Source organism: Ceratotherium simum, chromosome 5 (assembly GCF_057802395.1).
Source record: "Ceratotherium simum simum isolate JZ-2026a chromosome 5, ASM5780239v1, whole genome shotgun sequence".
NCBI lineage: Eukaryota > Metazoa > Chordata > Mammalia > Perissodactyla > Rhinocerotidae > Ceratotherium > Ceratotherium simum.
This window is the reverse complement of record NC_141904.1, coordinates 33049002-33066838: the sequence shown is the minus strand read 5'-3', so window position 1 is coordinate 33066838 and position 17837 is coordinate 33049002. Positions and strand designations below refer to the sequence as shown.

The 17837-nt window shown below is 35.1% G+C and overlaps 1 protein-coding gene across 4 annotated transcripts in view; it reads right to left on the bottom strand.

The window, feature by feature from the left end:
• Positions 1-17837, bottom strand: part of ZCWPW2 (zinc finger CW-type and PWWP domain containing 2) — a 151591-nt gene that overhangs the window by 25703 nt on the left and 108051 nt on the right. For all 4 annotated transcript variants that reach the window (XM_004419444.3, XM_087430654.1, XM_087430655.1 and 1 more), the window contains exons 6-7: positions 6180-6238; positions 5013-5080 (exon numbers count right to left, since the gene is read on the bottom strand). In XM_004419444.3, the coding sequence (XP_004419501.2) occupies positions 5013-5080; positions 6180-6238 (127 nt within the window). The remainder of the gene's footprint in view (positions 1-5012; positions 5081-6179; positions 6239-17837) is intronic.

The window sequence follows — 17837 nt, the reverse complement described above, 5'->3', positions numbered from 1 at the left end:
TGATTAATAATGTTTAGGAAGAGTGCATATGATATGTACATCCATTTACATGTGTGTGTGTGAACACGCTCACAGGTATCCTTGTAAACTAAGCATGTTGTGAGGTAAAAAACAGATTATTAATGTGAAAAGTTTTACGCACTGTTTCCTTTCCTCCAGTTCAAAGGAATCCATATTTTATTATCATCTTCTTTGTTGATAATTTTCTCTTATCTATTACTCATAAGAAGGAAATTTTAAGATTATGCTAAAACATTTATTAAATAATAGTGTTAAATAAAGTCATGGGAGGTTATATAATAGAAAGTTTTCCCTTTCTTGGTTGTCACTACAGTACTGGAAAAACAATGTTTTGTTTATATTTTTCACATTACAGTTTTGTCTACAAAAATAATTTTTCTGTTAATATTTATTGCTTGCCCCAAGTACTTTTACATTCAATCAACAAATGCTTATTGTGTGCCTCCTAAGAGTCAGGGACTCAAGAGAACCGGCATAGACCAACGAGCCTTCCCGGCCATCATCTGTTTCCCAGCCAATCTTAGCTTTTCTCTCTGGAAAACTTCTTTCAAAACAGTTTGAAAACAGGGGTCGGCCCAGTGGCGCAGTGGTTAGGTGCGCATGCACCGCTTCGGTGGTCCGGGGTTCGCAGGTTCAGATCCTGGGCGCGCACCAACTCACCGCTTGTCAAGCCATGCTATGGTGGCATCCCATATGCGGTAGAGGAAGATGGGCACAGATGTTAGCCCAGGGCCAATCTTCCTCAGCAAAAAGAGGAGGATTGGCGACGGATGTTAGCTCAGGGCTGATCTTCCTCACCAAAAAAACCCCAAAGAAAAAACAGTTTGAAAACAGCTTTCTGATAAGCCATTCCACACCTCAGAACCAGTTCCTACTTTTAAAAACAAAACAAACCAACAAAAACTATAATTGACACGTTAGTTGTATCCACATAGATCTGTGTTCCAGGGTAATTGCTAAAGCCTAAGAGCACAGAGTAAGAAATATTACATTCTAGAACAATGGTATTCAAAATTTGGTGGGCCTAAGAATCACCTTGGAGAGTTTACTAAAAAATATGAATGCAACCCCATGTCTACTAAATCAGAATTTTCTAGAGGAATGTACATTTTTATTGAAGCAATTTTGTTAATGAAATTAAGCTCTCTTTATGACAGATTTTGTACTTAGTAACCTGATACTTAACAGACCACTACTTGTGGTTATCTCCACAAGGATTCCCCAGTCCCACTCACAGATGCTGTGTTTTCCTACTTTACATTCTGAGTCAATGGAAATTGATACTGACATTTAATGCACTGTTGAGACGATGGATTTTGAGCTATGCTGTAAAGGAAAAATGGCACACAAACATCTTTATATTTCTAAGGCTAGGCTAAAATACAATCAATTTATTACAATGAATGTCATTGGTGAATGGCATTGTAGGCTCTCCATTTTCAAGTGATCCGGAAAAACATGTACACTACCTTTTGATCAAAGAGTAGACAAAGTAATGGATAACTTCATAAATCAACCAGAGTTCATAACACCAACTTGACTGATGTCAAATTCTGTTTCCAGAGCAATGGGAGGTTTGCTTTTCTAAATAGGTATTCCTTTATTGTAACCTGATAGAGTTCAAAAATAATTCTCAAGAAATAGTAGTTACTGTAACCTACAAACTAGGTTATCAAAATTGGTCAATGATATCCTCCAAAGATAGAGACAGAATGAATGCCTTTGTTGATTGCAGGACCAATCATCTTCTATCAATAGTGTTATCCTGTAGTTTCCCCGACTTGTTTCAATTTGTTGTTGAGAGTAAAGTGGTAGCATTACAGCTGCTCTATCACTCAGAGAAAGTTAAAAAAAAAAAAGAAAGAAAAAAGCATCTCTTATTCTGAAGTCCATATCTGGCTTTTAAAAATGAATTTGTATAAAATAAATCAGTGCTGTTTTTCCATTCCTGATAAGAAATAACTGTTTGTCTCAATAAATGAATCACTATTTTAAAAGCTTTTAAATGTATATTTATAGAGTTTTATTTAATTTCTACTTCTCTATTAAATGTTTAAAGAACCCGTTTCCTTTCTTACATAAAGAGGCTACTGGTTGGGTTACCCTAAAGCTGGCATTGAAAAAATCCTATTAAATAAATTTGCAGGGCCATGTCAATGTTAAAATTCTGAAGGCATTCTAATAGAGAAGGAAGGCGAGGATGAGGTAAAAGTACTTGGTTCTATCTTGTTTTTAAGGAACCACAAAGACTCCTCTGTGCGCTTACAATTTAAATGTAATGATGAGTGAAATACAGGTTGAAATGTAATGAAGGAGAGAGCACTATTCCTGGAGATACAAATAGAAATAGGAGGCACGGCACTTTTAGGAAAGGGGCATGAGGGCCATCCACCTTTTAGCCTAGAGGTTAAAGGTAACTCCAAACCCAGAGTAGGTGGGCAAAGTTTGTCTTGAGTATCAAGACAGCACTTTTCATCCTTCCTACCCTCCAGACCCAGGCCACAAGGCCTTCATGCTGCTCTAGGGGTCACCCCCTTTCTTATATTAACCATCCTCCTAAGCTTACCTGTCTCAGGTGGCTGATGAATGGATGGTAGCAACCATCCATTGTTAACTTAATGATGAATGCTAATAGATTATTAGTTGGTTCTGGGTAATATGTCAATCTTTTAATTCAAACTTTTAGCGACTGTCTACTCTCCCAAAAGAAATGAGGTATTTACCAACAGAAAACAGTGATATAATAAAACAAATGACAAAAATCAAAAGACTAAAAAAAAAAACCAAAGTCAATTTATTAAGCGGGATATGAAGGGCAGTAATCAAATTTTAAAAATGCTTAGGCCAACTATCAGTGCTGTACCAAAAAAAACATAAATTTATAAGATTCTTGGTACTCAAAGCAATCAAGGAAATAGCTGCACACTTTAATTTTAAGAAGCTATGTAACCTTAAAAAAGTCTATAACCTCTTAAGTGACTCAGTTTCCCCATTTATAAAATGGGAAATATAATAATATCTACCTTATCTACCTCATATAGATCTCGTGAGGGTTAAACAAACTAATATATATAAAGCGTTTAGAATGGGGGGACACATAGTAATTGTTATAGGTGTTGGTTATCACCATTATTCCTGCTATTATTATTACTTCATCATAGATGAATTTTCTTGTCCCTAAACACTAGAAAAATGAGTTATAGGGACAATACAAATATGATACACGATATTTCTGGTAGCAATTTTCCAAAAAATACAGATATACTCCAGAAATAGTTATTTCTTAGTTTAAATCTTTATAAGGCCATGGCGCACCGTTTAAATTATTTAAGGATTCCTCAATTTTTTCTAGTAATTTCCAGAAACCATCTTCTCCTTGCTGGATAAGAGATCTTCAACTGCATCTCTTTATTACAGATGAAGAAAATGATAGTTGGAGAGGTAAAGTAGCTGCTCTTCTCTTGATCTCTAACTAAGGGAGACAGAGAAGCAATCAGCAGAGCTTAAAACCCATAAAGGAACAGCATATCTGGGGCAGTAGACTAATGAGAGAGTTTAGCACCCACAAGTGTAAGGAAAGAGGATCCAAAAAGTGGGGCAGAGATTCAAGAAGATGTTATAATTTTCCTCTATCACTTGATCTGGGACTGGTCCTACCTTAAGCTAAGAAGAAATGAGAGATATCAGAGGCTTGATCAAGGGATCCAGAGAAATATGGATAGGGAATAAAAAAACCTGAGGAGAGTTAAATTATTGAAAAAGAACCACTCTTTCAGGAAGTAGTCAGCTCTTGCAAAGAACATAGCAGACTAGATGTTTCTGCTCTTCAGTCGTTCAAAATGGGATGAAGGAGCAAAACACAGATCGGGTTAACTATTTTAATAATTAACTATTGAGACTTTCAGAGCCATACAGAATGTGAGACTCCTGAAAGAGCCTCCCTTTACATGGATAACTACTGAAATGTATTCACTTATTTACACGGAAGAGTCTTTTCCAGTCAATGGATTCCTTCTGTAGTATCCCATGCGAGTTGGAAGAGAGAAGGATTCCGGCATTAGAGCCTTCAGCTGCAGTGCCAGGGTCTCCTAGTAGGAACTCAGTCCAAGGGTAAACTGACCTTTGTCTTTCTACAGGAATATCTGAACTGATCATGTGAGACAAAGAAAGAAAACAGCCAAGAAAAGGCACAGTGGTTAGCAGGAAAACAGCAGCAGAATAAGTTTAAGAAGAGATAGAAACAACAGAATTTCATATTGATTTAGGAGAGGAACAAAAGGATTATTTTTTTTTTTAATAACTACTCAGTCCTTCCTCTGCCTGCTTTCTTTTCTTTTAATGAGACTATAAATGAATGGCTTATTTAGCCAACTGAAATGCAGTGCCGTAGGATCTGGGGGTAGCTACAAGGGAGAGGGAGTATGGCAGGGATAACTTCTGGGGGTTTAATGGGCTTTGAAACCTCTTTGCATGGCTGCCAAAGTTCCATCTTGCAAATAAGCATTTGCCTGCTTTTCAAGACTAATGAAAATGTAGGAAGAGTAAAGTGCTCTTGAAAACGAGAACTTTCTCCCCGCATTCCACATTCGCCCTACTGTATTCTAATACCAATGACAATTAATTCAGCTGGAAGCCCCAGGCTGCTGCTTTTCTTCTTTCTCTCCCTTTGGCACCCCTAGGACCACAATAAATTTGGAACAGAGAGGTCTGGACTGAAATGTACTGATGCTGGTATTTCCTCCCACAACTGCTGGTGCTTTATTTAAAAAAATTAATTACATGACAAAGCCAGAGAAAATTTAATTCAAGGGAATAGAAACCTAAAGACAAATGAAAAGCCCTAGTATATAAATCAATACCAAAACTGACTCACTAATATTTCTCATATATGTATATATGTACAACATTTGTTTTCTTCAAAGGGCTACAACTACATTTGGTGGAATTAAATATAGGTAAAAGAAATAAGAGCAGGACAGGACTTCACATACCCAGGTTCTCCTTTGATAAGGCATCATCTGAACAAACATTTTCAAAAGAGCATTTTAAAATAGCTTTCCTAGAAAAAGAATTTGACAGATTTAGTTTCAAAAGATCAATCACATATTTAAGTGACCATTCATGTGTATTCATTGGTAATTGTTAAGTTATGAATATATATTTCTTTATCTTGAGGTACTTTTTCTTGGTTGTTTTATACAATAAGGCAGCTTGATACAGCGAAAAACCAAAGGGGAGTAACATTGATTTCAGCTCTCACTAGGTAAAAAGCACTAATGATCTACCTTCCATAGGCTTTTTCATGTAATCCGTCTCCCCAAAAACCTACTAAGTAATTGTTACTCTCATTTTATAAAGAAACTGAGGCTCTGAGAAATTAAGAAAGTTAACAACATAGGTAAATGGTTGAGCATGACAGAACTAAATTCTGTCAGACTGCAAAATTCATGCTTTTTCCACTACATTATGTTGCTGATTTAGAGTCAGAAAACATTTGTTCAAATGCATTTTCTCTAATCATAAGATCTTGAGAAAGCCATTTAACTTCTCTAAGCAAATTCTTCATCTTTTAAATGGTGATAATTATGATTATCTATTACCTATTTGATGGGGTTACTGTGAAGTGTAACTGAGATGAGATAGTAGAAGTCCTTTTTAAAAATTTAATTATTCATCTTATGAAAAAGGAGAAAGTAGAAGAGAAGGACTATCATATTAGGGTCAGTCTCTGTCACTGAGTAGGAGTCCTTTTAACACAGCACTGATTAACATTCATTAAAAAAATAAATAAATACACTGTATGGCAGATTCAATGATAAACACTAAAACTTCTCATCAGTGGCTTGTTAGTTCATTATAAAGGCCTGTTTCTGGTTTGCATTACTAATTTTTAAACCAAAAATCTGCTTATCATCTGGTTGCTTACATGATATTTACCTTTGAAAGTTTTGGCTCAACATATTTGTATAAACATAAAACTTTCTTCATACTTCTAAGACTACTACTTATTATTTTATTAATTCTTCTGGAAAATTTTAAACACAAGGTTTCCTAGAGAAACAGAATCAAATATCTGGGGAAAATGTCATATAATAATTAAATCCAATACATAAATATTTCAATTTTATCATAATACTTTTTAATTTAAAAAAACATACCTTTTCCTTTTTTTAAATTTTGGCTTTTTCTTTTCAGTTTTATTTTTGGAAACTTGCATCTGTAAAATAACAACAGCAAAAAGATGAGTCAGTTCATATGGGGCTGAATGAGTTCAGTATAATAATGGGTCCTATATGGTCCAAGTAATTTAGCCCAGAAGATAAACTCCGGCTCATAGCCCAAAACAACACCTGTAACTCTAAGTCAACCATTTCACAGTCACTGCAATTGCACCGATCTGCTCAACTTCCAGGAATGATAAACTGATCCAATATGAATGCCTATCCCCTATATTCACTCTCCCTTCCTCACCTTCACAAACACATAAAAATACAAAGTAAAACAATTTTTAAGTTTTAATACCTATATGATTTTTAAAGAAAAAAAAAGAAATATTCAAATGCCAGTAACATGTTGAACGCAAAGCTATATAGGTGGGAACTGACATGACAAAGGCCCACAGGAATTTGTACTAGGATAGGGCCAAAAGGGCTTGGGATTGGGATTTTAATGTCTAAGCAAAGATAAGATGAAGGATATGGAGAAACTGAAACCATCATACATTGTTGGCGGAAAAGTGAAATGGTGGAGCCACTTTGGAATACAGTTTGACAGTTCCTCAAAATGTTAAACATAGAGTTACCCTATCATCCAGCAATTCCACCTCTGCGTATATACCCAAGAGAAATGAAAACATGTATCCACACAGGAAATTGTACATGAATGTTCATAACAGCATTATTCATAATAGCCAAAAAGTAGAAACAACCCAAACGTCCATCAATGGATAGATAATATGTGGTATATCCATACAATGGAATATTATTCAGACTTTAAAAATAAATGAAGTACTGACACATACTACAACATGGATGAATTTTGAAACCACTATGCTAAGTGAAAAGTGAAAAAGGTCAGACACAAAAGGCCACATGTTGTATGATTATTCCATTTATCTGAAATGCCCACAAAAGGCCAATCCATAGAGACAGAAGTAGATTAGTGGTTACCAGGGCCTGGGAAGAAGTGGGAAATGGGCAGTGACTGCTAATGAGCATGAGGTTTCCTTTTGAGGTGATGAAAAATGTTTTAAAATTAGATAGTAGTATTGGGTGCACAACTGTGATTATATTAAAAATCACTGAATTGCACACTTTAAAAGAGTGAATAAATTATATCTCAATAAAGGTGTAATTTTTTTAAAAACTTGGTGACATGGAAAAATGGAAAATAAGGAGATAGAATACAATATATCAATAATTATTAACAAAAGGAAGCTGATGTAGCAATATTACTGTTAGAAAAAACAAGATGTTAAGGCAAAAAGCATAATCAGACATAAAAAGAGTTATTACTTAATGCCAAAGGAAACAATCCACCCAGAAAGTATAATAGACCTGAATCTGTATATATCTAAAATCTTAGCCTTAAAATATACAGGGTGAGAACAGAAAGAATTACAAGTAGAAACTGATGAAACTATAGTTAAAATGGGATATTTTAATTTACTTATCATAAAAAAATTATACAGCAAACACAAAAATTAGCAAAGAAATAAGAGAGTTCAATAACAAATAATAAGTTTAATCTAATAAACACATATCAAACATGGCACTGAATAACTAAAGAATACATATTGTTTTTAAGCCTGAAATATTTACAAATTTGATTACCTATTGGGTCATAAAGGAAGTCTCAAAAATATACAAATAATCTCTCTTCTACAGATCACATTCACTGACAAAAATACAATAAAATAAGAAATCAAAACCCAAAAGATAGCTGAATAAAACTTGTAATCAATTGATAGATATAGAAGAGTCCACATTGTCCCATGAACCTTTCTGTGATAAGAGTTATGATCTACGTCATTTAGATCAGAATTAGTATCTCACATTTTGGTTATTTGTCTATGAGACTTATCTTCTCACTGGCTAGTGAGAAGATCTTCTCACTTTGTCTCCACACCTTGCATGCTGTAGGTGCACATGAAGTGAAGTTCGTGGAATAAACTAATGGATAAATGTTGGGAGAAAGATAGGATAAACACAAATATCATCACAAGGAAAAAATGGTGTCAGTGTTATTATCATTCTGTACTGTTATCATTGATTTAGGCATTTAACAAATTCGTACAATCTACCCTCAGCTTCTAAGACAGAATCTCAGTGCAACTTTCCCCTCAATGTGTTTGTTGGCTTCTTTTATTTCTTGTCTTTGCACTTTAACCTGCTAAGGTGAGCAGTTTCTTAGTCCATTTTGTCTAATTCTTTCACAGTTTCACTGATCTTGATTTTACTGATCTTGAATCAAGCACCTAAACTGCAAGGGTAGGAAAGATTTTTTTTTTAATATAGTAAATGTTTAACAGCTAGCAGAGTGCCATTCACATTGTACGTTCAAAAGTATTAACTATAATGAGCTGAAGGTTGAATTTAAAAACTCTCAAAACATTATTAAACAGCTTAAATACCTCAATCATTCAAGGGAAGTTTGTATGAAACAGGGAATTCATATTATTATGATGTTAAAGACTAAGTGGTCTTCTTTTTGTGATCTTCAACTTCAAGGTAATATTTAAATATTTTTTCCAGAACTGTTATTTATATATACATAAAAGTAAATAAGGTAAAAAAGCATATAGAAATATTGTCATCTAATCATTGATCTACATCTCCAAAGACAATGCAGAGCTATTATTACTATCTTGTTAGTAAGGATCAGCTTAAATTATCTGCATATTTGAGTATGAAGTGAAAGGGTTACTACAAGGGAAATGACGAAGGTAACAAAGTGCAAACTACTTTATAGGTATTAATAGAAAGAAATACTGTTAAACAGCTGCCATAAATCAGGGAGATTCGTTTTGGAGATAATAAATTCCTTTTCTACTCTGTTAAATATCTATAACAGCCAAAATGAACGAGTCAGTATTTGCCAAAATGCCCTGTGCTTTCCTGCTTCAAGCCGTAGATAAAGTATGACATGATGGAGAAGAGCACCGAATTTGGAACGACAAGATCACGATTTGAATGCAAACTCTGGCACTTACTAGCTATATCACTTTTGGTAAGTCACTGACCATTCCAATATCTAGCAAGAACCTGGCATAAAGTAGACACAATAAATATTTTCTGACTAAATGACCATTCTGCATTTCAGGGTCTTCTCTTGCTAAACAATGCTAAAAAAATAACTACCTCAAAGCATTTGGAGGAAGATTAAATTAAATAACATACCAGAAAGTATCTAACAGTGTTTGGCAATTAGTTGATGTTCAATTATTGTTTAACCTGTTATATTAGTTCACTGGGCCAGTGTCAGAATTCTGTCCTTTTTCCTTAGACCATATGACAGAGGGAACTTGGCACTTTCGTATGGTCGGACTTTGGTAGAGTATTAGTTTCCCGAGGCTCCAAAACAAATTATCACAAACTTGGTAAAGCACCCGAAACTTATTATCTTACAGTTCTGTAGGACAGAAGTCTGGACATTCATCATTGAACCACAATCTCATCTCAAAATCCTCACCTTCATTACATCTGCAAAGATCCTTATTCCAAATAAGGTCACATTTTGAGGTTTCTGGTGCACTTTTGGGGGCTACCATTCAACCCACTACAAGTATTTACTATAATCTTTCTCTGTTCCATCTCTTTTGCTTCTCTTCCTGTGTTGTTTAGCCCAGTGCTATTCAGAGTAAGGGCCACAATGTGACAGAATCAGCAACACCCGAGAGTTTGTCAGAAATGCAAATGCTCATGCCCACCCTAGGCCTACTGAATCAGAAATTCTAAGAGTGGGACCGAGGAATCTGCATTTAAATAAGCTCTTCAGGTTGCTCTAGGCACTGGTCTAGCCCACACCCACCCACACAAATATAACGTTACATAAATGTCATTGATTTTAAAGAAATCAAAACAAGTATTAATTCTTTTTTTGTTGGATATAAAAAACAAAGAAGTATACATATAGACAGCACATGCCATTTACTGAAAAATATCTATATATATATTTAATGATAATTAGGATTGCTGACTAGAATGACAACTGAGATAACTGGCTTTAATTGTAAAGGATAGAAAATCCATAAGAACTGTGTTTACAACAGATTTCTATAATCTGTATAAACTAACTTGACATTGCCTATTTCCTTAAGTCACTATTCATCTACATAAAAATATTTTTATTTTTAAGCAAGAAGAACAAGTTTGTTAGCTGCATTAAATCTGAGGGCATAAAATTTTGATTCAGCATTTTATGCTCATATAAGACATAAATGTGCTTTGTAATCCTCTTTTGAGAGTAATTGTCAGTCAATAATCACTAAAGAGCTGCCTACTTTGACAGAATTTCCAAAAGTGAAACTGTGCCTTAAATAATGTACACAATTCTTGTCAAAAGTTATCACACAGAAGGAAAAGCCAATATTCTCATTTCCCTTTGGAAAATCTGCTGGGAAAAAATGCTTAGAATAAGGATGAAAACTAGTTTTATGAAGCATTGTAAATGATGGTTAATACTTAATCTGAGTATCTGGAGAGCACAAATAACAAAGGTAAGTCTTCAGGCCTAGATAATGATTGTTTTTAACAGTTCTTTGAAAAGGGGGAAGGCTGAAATGATCATTTTCTAGCACTATTTTAAACATGATTTCAACAGAAAGAATACAAATCTAGTGTTTCTTACATAAATGTCAATTACCATATGCTCCAGTCTAGTCAATCTTTAGTAGAGTTCTTATTCCCAGGAGATCTGGAGGACAAAATCAGAGATTAGTCCCCGGCAATATGATTTATAGATCTCTTGCTGTCCCCTGCACTATCTCTTCAGCCATGTGTAAGTTCACAATAAAGCACTGTGGATTTCTCTGCTTTGAGGGGCTTACCAGAGAAAACACTGGAGTGTGTATTCAAGCAGTGAGATGAGACAGGAGAGTATTTCCCCTAAAAACAGAAGTTGACCACTAGACCACCTTAAACAGAAGGCATGAAAGGCCTTCTATTAACACCTCCCAGTCCTGGCTGAGGATAGAAGTAACAGAACACTTCAAGAAACTCTATGATTATGTACTTCACTGATAATTTTTAAATTATCTATAGCAGGGATAGAACATAGAAATTCAGGAAGGTTTTTTTTTCTTTTAATAGCACAGATTTCACCCATATCTATAAAGAGCATAAGAATACTAATGGCTAGTTGAAACAGAGTGTCTAGGGAGGAAGGATCCCCATGAAAAGCAGAACTTATGTTATAGTTGTTTATCTGATTGAATGGAGCCAGTAAATTAGATTATTTGACCTCTAACTGGAGACTCTCTAAAAATCCAAGTCTGCTGAGAACAATTTCTATTTGTGTATAGTTTTTCCTAAAGTCGCTGCATATTTTAACAAGAAGAATGCTGGGAGAAGATAAGGTTTCTAAGGAAGACTTTCTAGAATCTACATATTCCAATTAAATTTTAAAAAGCTAATGCACAGAGAACATTCAGTGGTTATAGTATCCATGTTACACATTTTTCTGGACAAAAGAATGAATGTTGAGAGCTTCATTATCTGTTTTACCATTTTTCTCTCCATCAACTTGAATAGTAAGGATAACCAGCCTGATTCTTCGAACCCATGGATCGCTGTCAAATGTTCTGAGTGATTATCCTCAGCATTACGCAAAAGAAAATGATCTCTCTCCTACATAGGAATAGATAGACTCTACACAATAGCACAATCAAAAAAAAAAAAGAAAGATTATTCTTTTAAAAATTTTATCTGGAGGCCGGCCTGGTGGCGCAAGCGGTTAAGTGTGTGCGCATTGCTGCGGCGGCCCGGGGTTCACCGGTTCGGATCCCGGGTGCGCACCGACGCACTGCTTGGCAAGCCATGCTGTGGCGGCGTCCCACATAAAGTGGAGGAAGATGGGCACAGATGTTAGCCCAGGGCCAGTCTTCCTCAGCAAAAAGAGGAGGATTGGCAGATATTAGCTCAGGGCTAATCTTCCTCACACACACACAAAAAAATTTATCTGGATCCAAGTCTTTACATCAACTCTCTTGAGGATTCCAGAGTATGAAATGGAGGACATTCTTGCACCTAGATTCATGGAAGGACATGGAAGATATATCCCCCTTTGTATGATCTAGATGATCTACGATCTCCCCCACCTGAGTATATGGGGGAGTACAGATTTAAGATGTGTACCTAATATACACATTTCATGATACAGCAAATTATTTTTGGAACAAAGTGAAGGTATTAAATACATAAGCAAAAATAAAGGTAACTATCACCTCGTCACTATAATTTTAAAGATTTACAAAGTAATAATTGATAGATCTTCAAAGAAAGGAAATAGGTTTGTGTTATCTAACATAAATGAAAAGTTGGAAGACTTGTGGGCAGAAGCCAAATGTTTATAAATTTTAAATTATAGATGAATTCTAATAACTTATAAGTAAATTCTACTAATTTTCACTGACATTGTATTTTTTCCAATGATAACACTTTCCCTTTGCAAATAGGAAAACAGTAGTTATTACTATTAAGCATAGAAAGATCATTTAATATCTAGTGCAATAGCTACAATCCATACAATGCAAACTCATTATTCAAATTCCTATTGTATGTTATATCAATAGCTACTCTCTATCGATTAATAATATTTTTGGTCTTAATGGAATGGGATGAGGAAGACAATGGTGAAGGAAAAATATTCCAAACTTCAGAAGAAACTCAGATTCATCTTGTGTAGCTTGACGTTGGAGACATGACTTATGTGTCTCTGGATCAGACAGAAAGGATTACACTGGTAATGAATATAATTAGCAAGATAAATTGAAAAATACTGCATAACACAAACTTTAGTCCTAAATGACAAAGGACAACACCTGGAAACTTCATGTAATAATTGGGACTCAAGTTGTAGAGGTATTTGTTTCTTAGCAAAAGAGCAATTGCATTTTGTAGAATTCTCTTTATTGCCTTCTGGCTCAAAGTTAAAATACAGAATTGAAAACACGGAGAGTTATGGTGGAAAAGTTTTGAATTTCTGGAATCTGTGACACTAGATTTTAAGTATTACTAAACTTGAATTCCAAATGAATTAATATCTTGAGTGAATTTTTAAAAGGGCATTATCTGCTGAAAAACAAAAATTAATACAACACTTCTATTATTATAAATGGTGACATTCAAAAATGATACTTTTCGTTTGTTTTTTAGTAATTAGGGTAACTCAAATTACTAAATCTCTGTCCTTCTCTCTTAAGGACAAGAGAGAAAATTACTGATAAACACGAACTTCCGTTTACCAAGCACCAGATCTGCATAATTAAACTTTAATTTTCTCAGCTACATCACCACACTGGGACAAATCACTGGCCTAGGAAGGCACCACTGATCCCTGTCTCCACGTCCATCCTCTACAGCAGCTCCTCAGTCCTGCGACCCAGCAACAACAGGCAGCCCAGCAGCCCTGTGAATGGGAAAATTGCCCTGTACAGGCCAGCTGTGAGCCAATACCTCTCCCACTACAAGCCCTGTGAACTTGGAGAACAGCATGGCTCTCACACTAGGACACTGTTATTTTATCTCCAGGGAAGAACAAAGGAGTTTTCAACTCTGCTATACTCACCCTGAGGCACATTTCCCCTATACTCCCCAGCTCCTTCCACTCTCACCTCTCATCGTATGAGAACAACAATGAGATCAAAGTCAAATCAAAAAAAGAGTTAAGCAAATATGCAAGTCCCAAAGTAGACTTTCTTTAATTTAAGGAGCAAACGCAATCATCCACATCAGAAAACAGGTCCTCTGAATCAAGGGATCTTTGCTTGCTCTCATAAATGGTATATAAAAGTCTTTGGATATCAGCAATTAATCCATTTTGTCTAATTTTAATATTTTACTACTAATAGTTAACCTATACAATTCCTAAAGATTGCAATTCAAAATAAAAGAGGTAAATCTCAGAACCTAATCACGCAGGTTTAGTTATTAAGTTATTAAAGAGTATCTTCTTAAAAATCACTCCCCTGGAAGGCTGTTCTATACCACTGCCTTGCAGTGGGGCAGTTTCTTTCTGCAGATTTTTAGAGCAGGGTAATTGAAATTAGTATGGAAAGAACTTTCTATGTTAAGGTTTGCATTGATGATTTAAAGCAATAAATGGACAATTACCTATATTAATATATGTTTATTTATATGTATTTGAAAAATGCAAATACACATCAAAAGAGTGTATTTGTTACTGCCCAAAGGGTGGGGCTGCGGGGGTCGTCTGCCTGCCACAAGACATGTCAATAGTCACAATGCAAGGTGATAGGAGAGAAAGGACTTCTAATTACAGCTTGCTAGCAAGAGGGAAGACGGCTGACTAATGCCCGAAAAAAACCATCTTACAGAACAAAGATTACAGGACAGTTATATAGGGGGCTGGTCTCCGGGTGGGGGAGGCATCTGGTCTCTGGGTGGGGGCATCCATCTGACCTCCAGGTGGGGGCAGACATCTGGTCTTAGTACCTAATAGTCTTTTGTTTTACTGGATATTCATCAGAGACCCGAGCAACGCCCTATACACTGATCTTTCAGTTATCACTGATGATGGCTATCAGCATAGACTCTCTGTTCGGGAGTCATCACATTCCTAAGGAACTCAAAAGAACAAAGTTATCATATCGCAGCTGGGAGGCATATGCACAAGCAGGGGTGGTAAAATCTATAGAGCAGTTAGATCTCCTAGAGGGTGCATATCCACCTGGGTTAGTTAGTCAGAGGTCATTCAAAGTTACAATAGGGTTTCTTTTCTACAATATGGCTTCCCTTATGTCAACCTTGTCTTGAGCCAGTATCATATTTACATTCTAAATTTTTGGTTAGGAGACTTTTTGGGGTGATGAAAATATTCTCTATTTTGATCTGGATGGTAGTTACATGGGTATATACATTTAAGAAAAATGCATGAAACTCTACACTTAAGATCTGTGCATTTCACTGTGTTTAAATTTTACCTCAAAAAAATTAAATTAAGAAAAAGCTAAGTCAAATGAAAGAAAATTATAGTAACTAACACTATAGAAAATGGCAAAATGGTGATGGAATACATGAACGATTCAAGTTTGGGAAACACTGGCCTATGGTAAGGTGAATGATACCCACAAAATAAAATCCAAAAGGAAATGAAATGATTTGTGAAGACTGTGACTCTTCCCAAGGGGTTCTCTGCTTACTATTCTTTTTTGAGCTTTCTCTCTGCCTGGGGCTAGAAGCCAGCAGTAGGGATCTATTATAATATTTGTCTTTGGGGAAAGATGCATATAAAGCTAAGTGAATCAAGTGAGTTGTGGCGCATGAATTTCACATTAATAAGCAAGCTTATTAATTAACACAAATATCCAGACATCTAGTCATAAAATGTAAGCAACTTATCTTGCAATTTGGCTAATGAAAATTTCCTGATTATGAAGAATTTTTGCAATAATTTCAGGGAAAAATATTTTTTCATCAGAAACTATAGTAGCCTAAATTCCTATAAACATAAATGTATAAATCAAGAGAGTGGCCATTAATTTTGTCTTTCAAACTCTTGGCATTAATAAAAGTAAAGTGTTAGAAAAAAGATATATATACACACATAATTTATATATATATATATGCCAAAAAAATTACAAGCAAAATGAAAAAGTGATCCTTTTCCAATTAGTAACAAGTACCTGGGATAGCCCTAACTAGAAATACATAAAATTCTACATGGAAAAACCTAAAGAAAAATGAATAGACTAATTATGTTTCTACACAGGTGTATTTAGTATTACAAATTTCTCCCTAAATTAGTACACAGATTTTCCACAATACCAATCATCATCTAAACCAAATTGTTCTTGAGACTTGACTAAATAATTCTAAAATTCATCTGTGTGTTCTTAAATTGTGCCACTATTTAAATTGTGCCTTTATTGGAGTTTCCATGAGAAAGACAAGGTAAGGTAGGGTAAACAGTTTAGTATTGGCTAGTTTGATTAATTCTGGAGGGCTTTGGTCTAGAGGGGTGGTCTCCAGTTGCCTGGTACCTGGCCCTGGGATGATTTAGGGCAGGGGAAATATTGGCTTCGTGTTTGAGAGTTTGATAAGAAAGTAATTAGGGGATATGGGTTTGGGATTTGTTGGTTTGCATATGAAAAAAGTGTCCTTTGCTATCTCTAAGAAATGGCTAGCCCTGGGAGGGGCAGTCCCGCCCCAGCCAGAAAGGTTTTTTAAAATGTCAAAACATTATACTATACAAAAAACAAATATATATATATATTACAATTACAGATTGTAATTGTAAAAGTAAAGTGGCAACAACTATGAAAATAATTTTTGAAAAATTAGAGTAATGAAGGATCACTAATCTACACATTAAAAAGATAGAGAAACAGTAATTAAAGCAATTTGGAATCCCTTTTAAGACCAGATAAATGAATAGATAGAGAAATAGATATTTTGACATGTTCAAATGTCATATGTTATATTATGAAGAAGGCCTATTATAAACTATAAAGAAGATTAAAAAAACAGTAAAGAAGAGAAAGATTACTTATTAGTCAATGAATGGTACTGGGATAACTGCTTAGTGTATGGAAGGAAAAATGTCTTTTTCTTCTACCTTTCTAAGTTCTCAGTTGGGGCCCCTGTAACAAAAGAGAGATTAACAAGAGAAAAGCATACAAATTCATTTAATATAAGTCTTATGTGATGGGCAGCCTTCATAAGGAAATGAAGACCCGAAGCAACAGTAAACCTGAGGGTTTTTATGCTAGGTTTCATGAAGAGTGGAACGTCGTGGGAAAATGTGATAGGACATGAAAGGGTATGAGCTCAGTGTAGTCAACCGTGGGAAACAGCAAGCCTGTTCCTTCAGATTCCTCTTGGTGTCCCTCTGTCTTTGGAGATAAGAATGCACCTTTCCTTCAGGTATAGGGATGACACCTCTCACATGAGGCTCTTATGACCTGCTTCAGGGAAAGGTCAGAAAGTCCTTCCTGCACCTGCCATTTCACAAATTCCTTCAGCTTGAAATGTTCAATATGCCACGGTGCCATATTTTGGGGTAGCATGTCCTGAACCTTACCATTAGCAAGTTGCATAAATTTTTTTATACCCTATCCTCATACCACATGTAAAACTCAATTCATACTCCCATAATAAGAGCTAACATTTATGAAATGTTTCCTACGTTCCAAGCACTGTGCTATGTGCTTTACATAAATTGTCAGAGCAATCTTATTTTATAATACTTTCATTCTTCCCATTTAATAAGTGGAAACTGAGAGCTTATAGAGTTAGGCAGCTAAATTTAAGATCATACTGCTAGTAGGTGATAGCGCCAGGATTCATACCTAACAGTCTATCTCTAGATGTCCTTCTCCTTACTCCACTGCACTACGATTTATGAAGAAGTCTATATTATTAGAAGTAATAAAATAAATCAAAAAGCTCAGAAATGTAGATTTGACCACATACTAATATATAACTTCCATATTTCCAGGAAAAAAAAATGGAAAAATGCAACACACTGGGAAAAGCATATACAGAAACTATGACAAAGAATTGATATCTTTACTACTAGTTATATTTAAAGAGTTCATAAAAATTTGTAAGAAAATACTAAAAATTGAGACACAGACA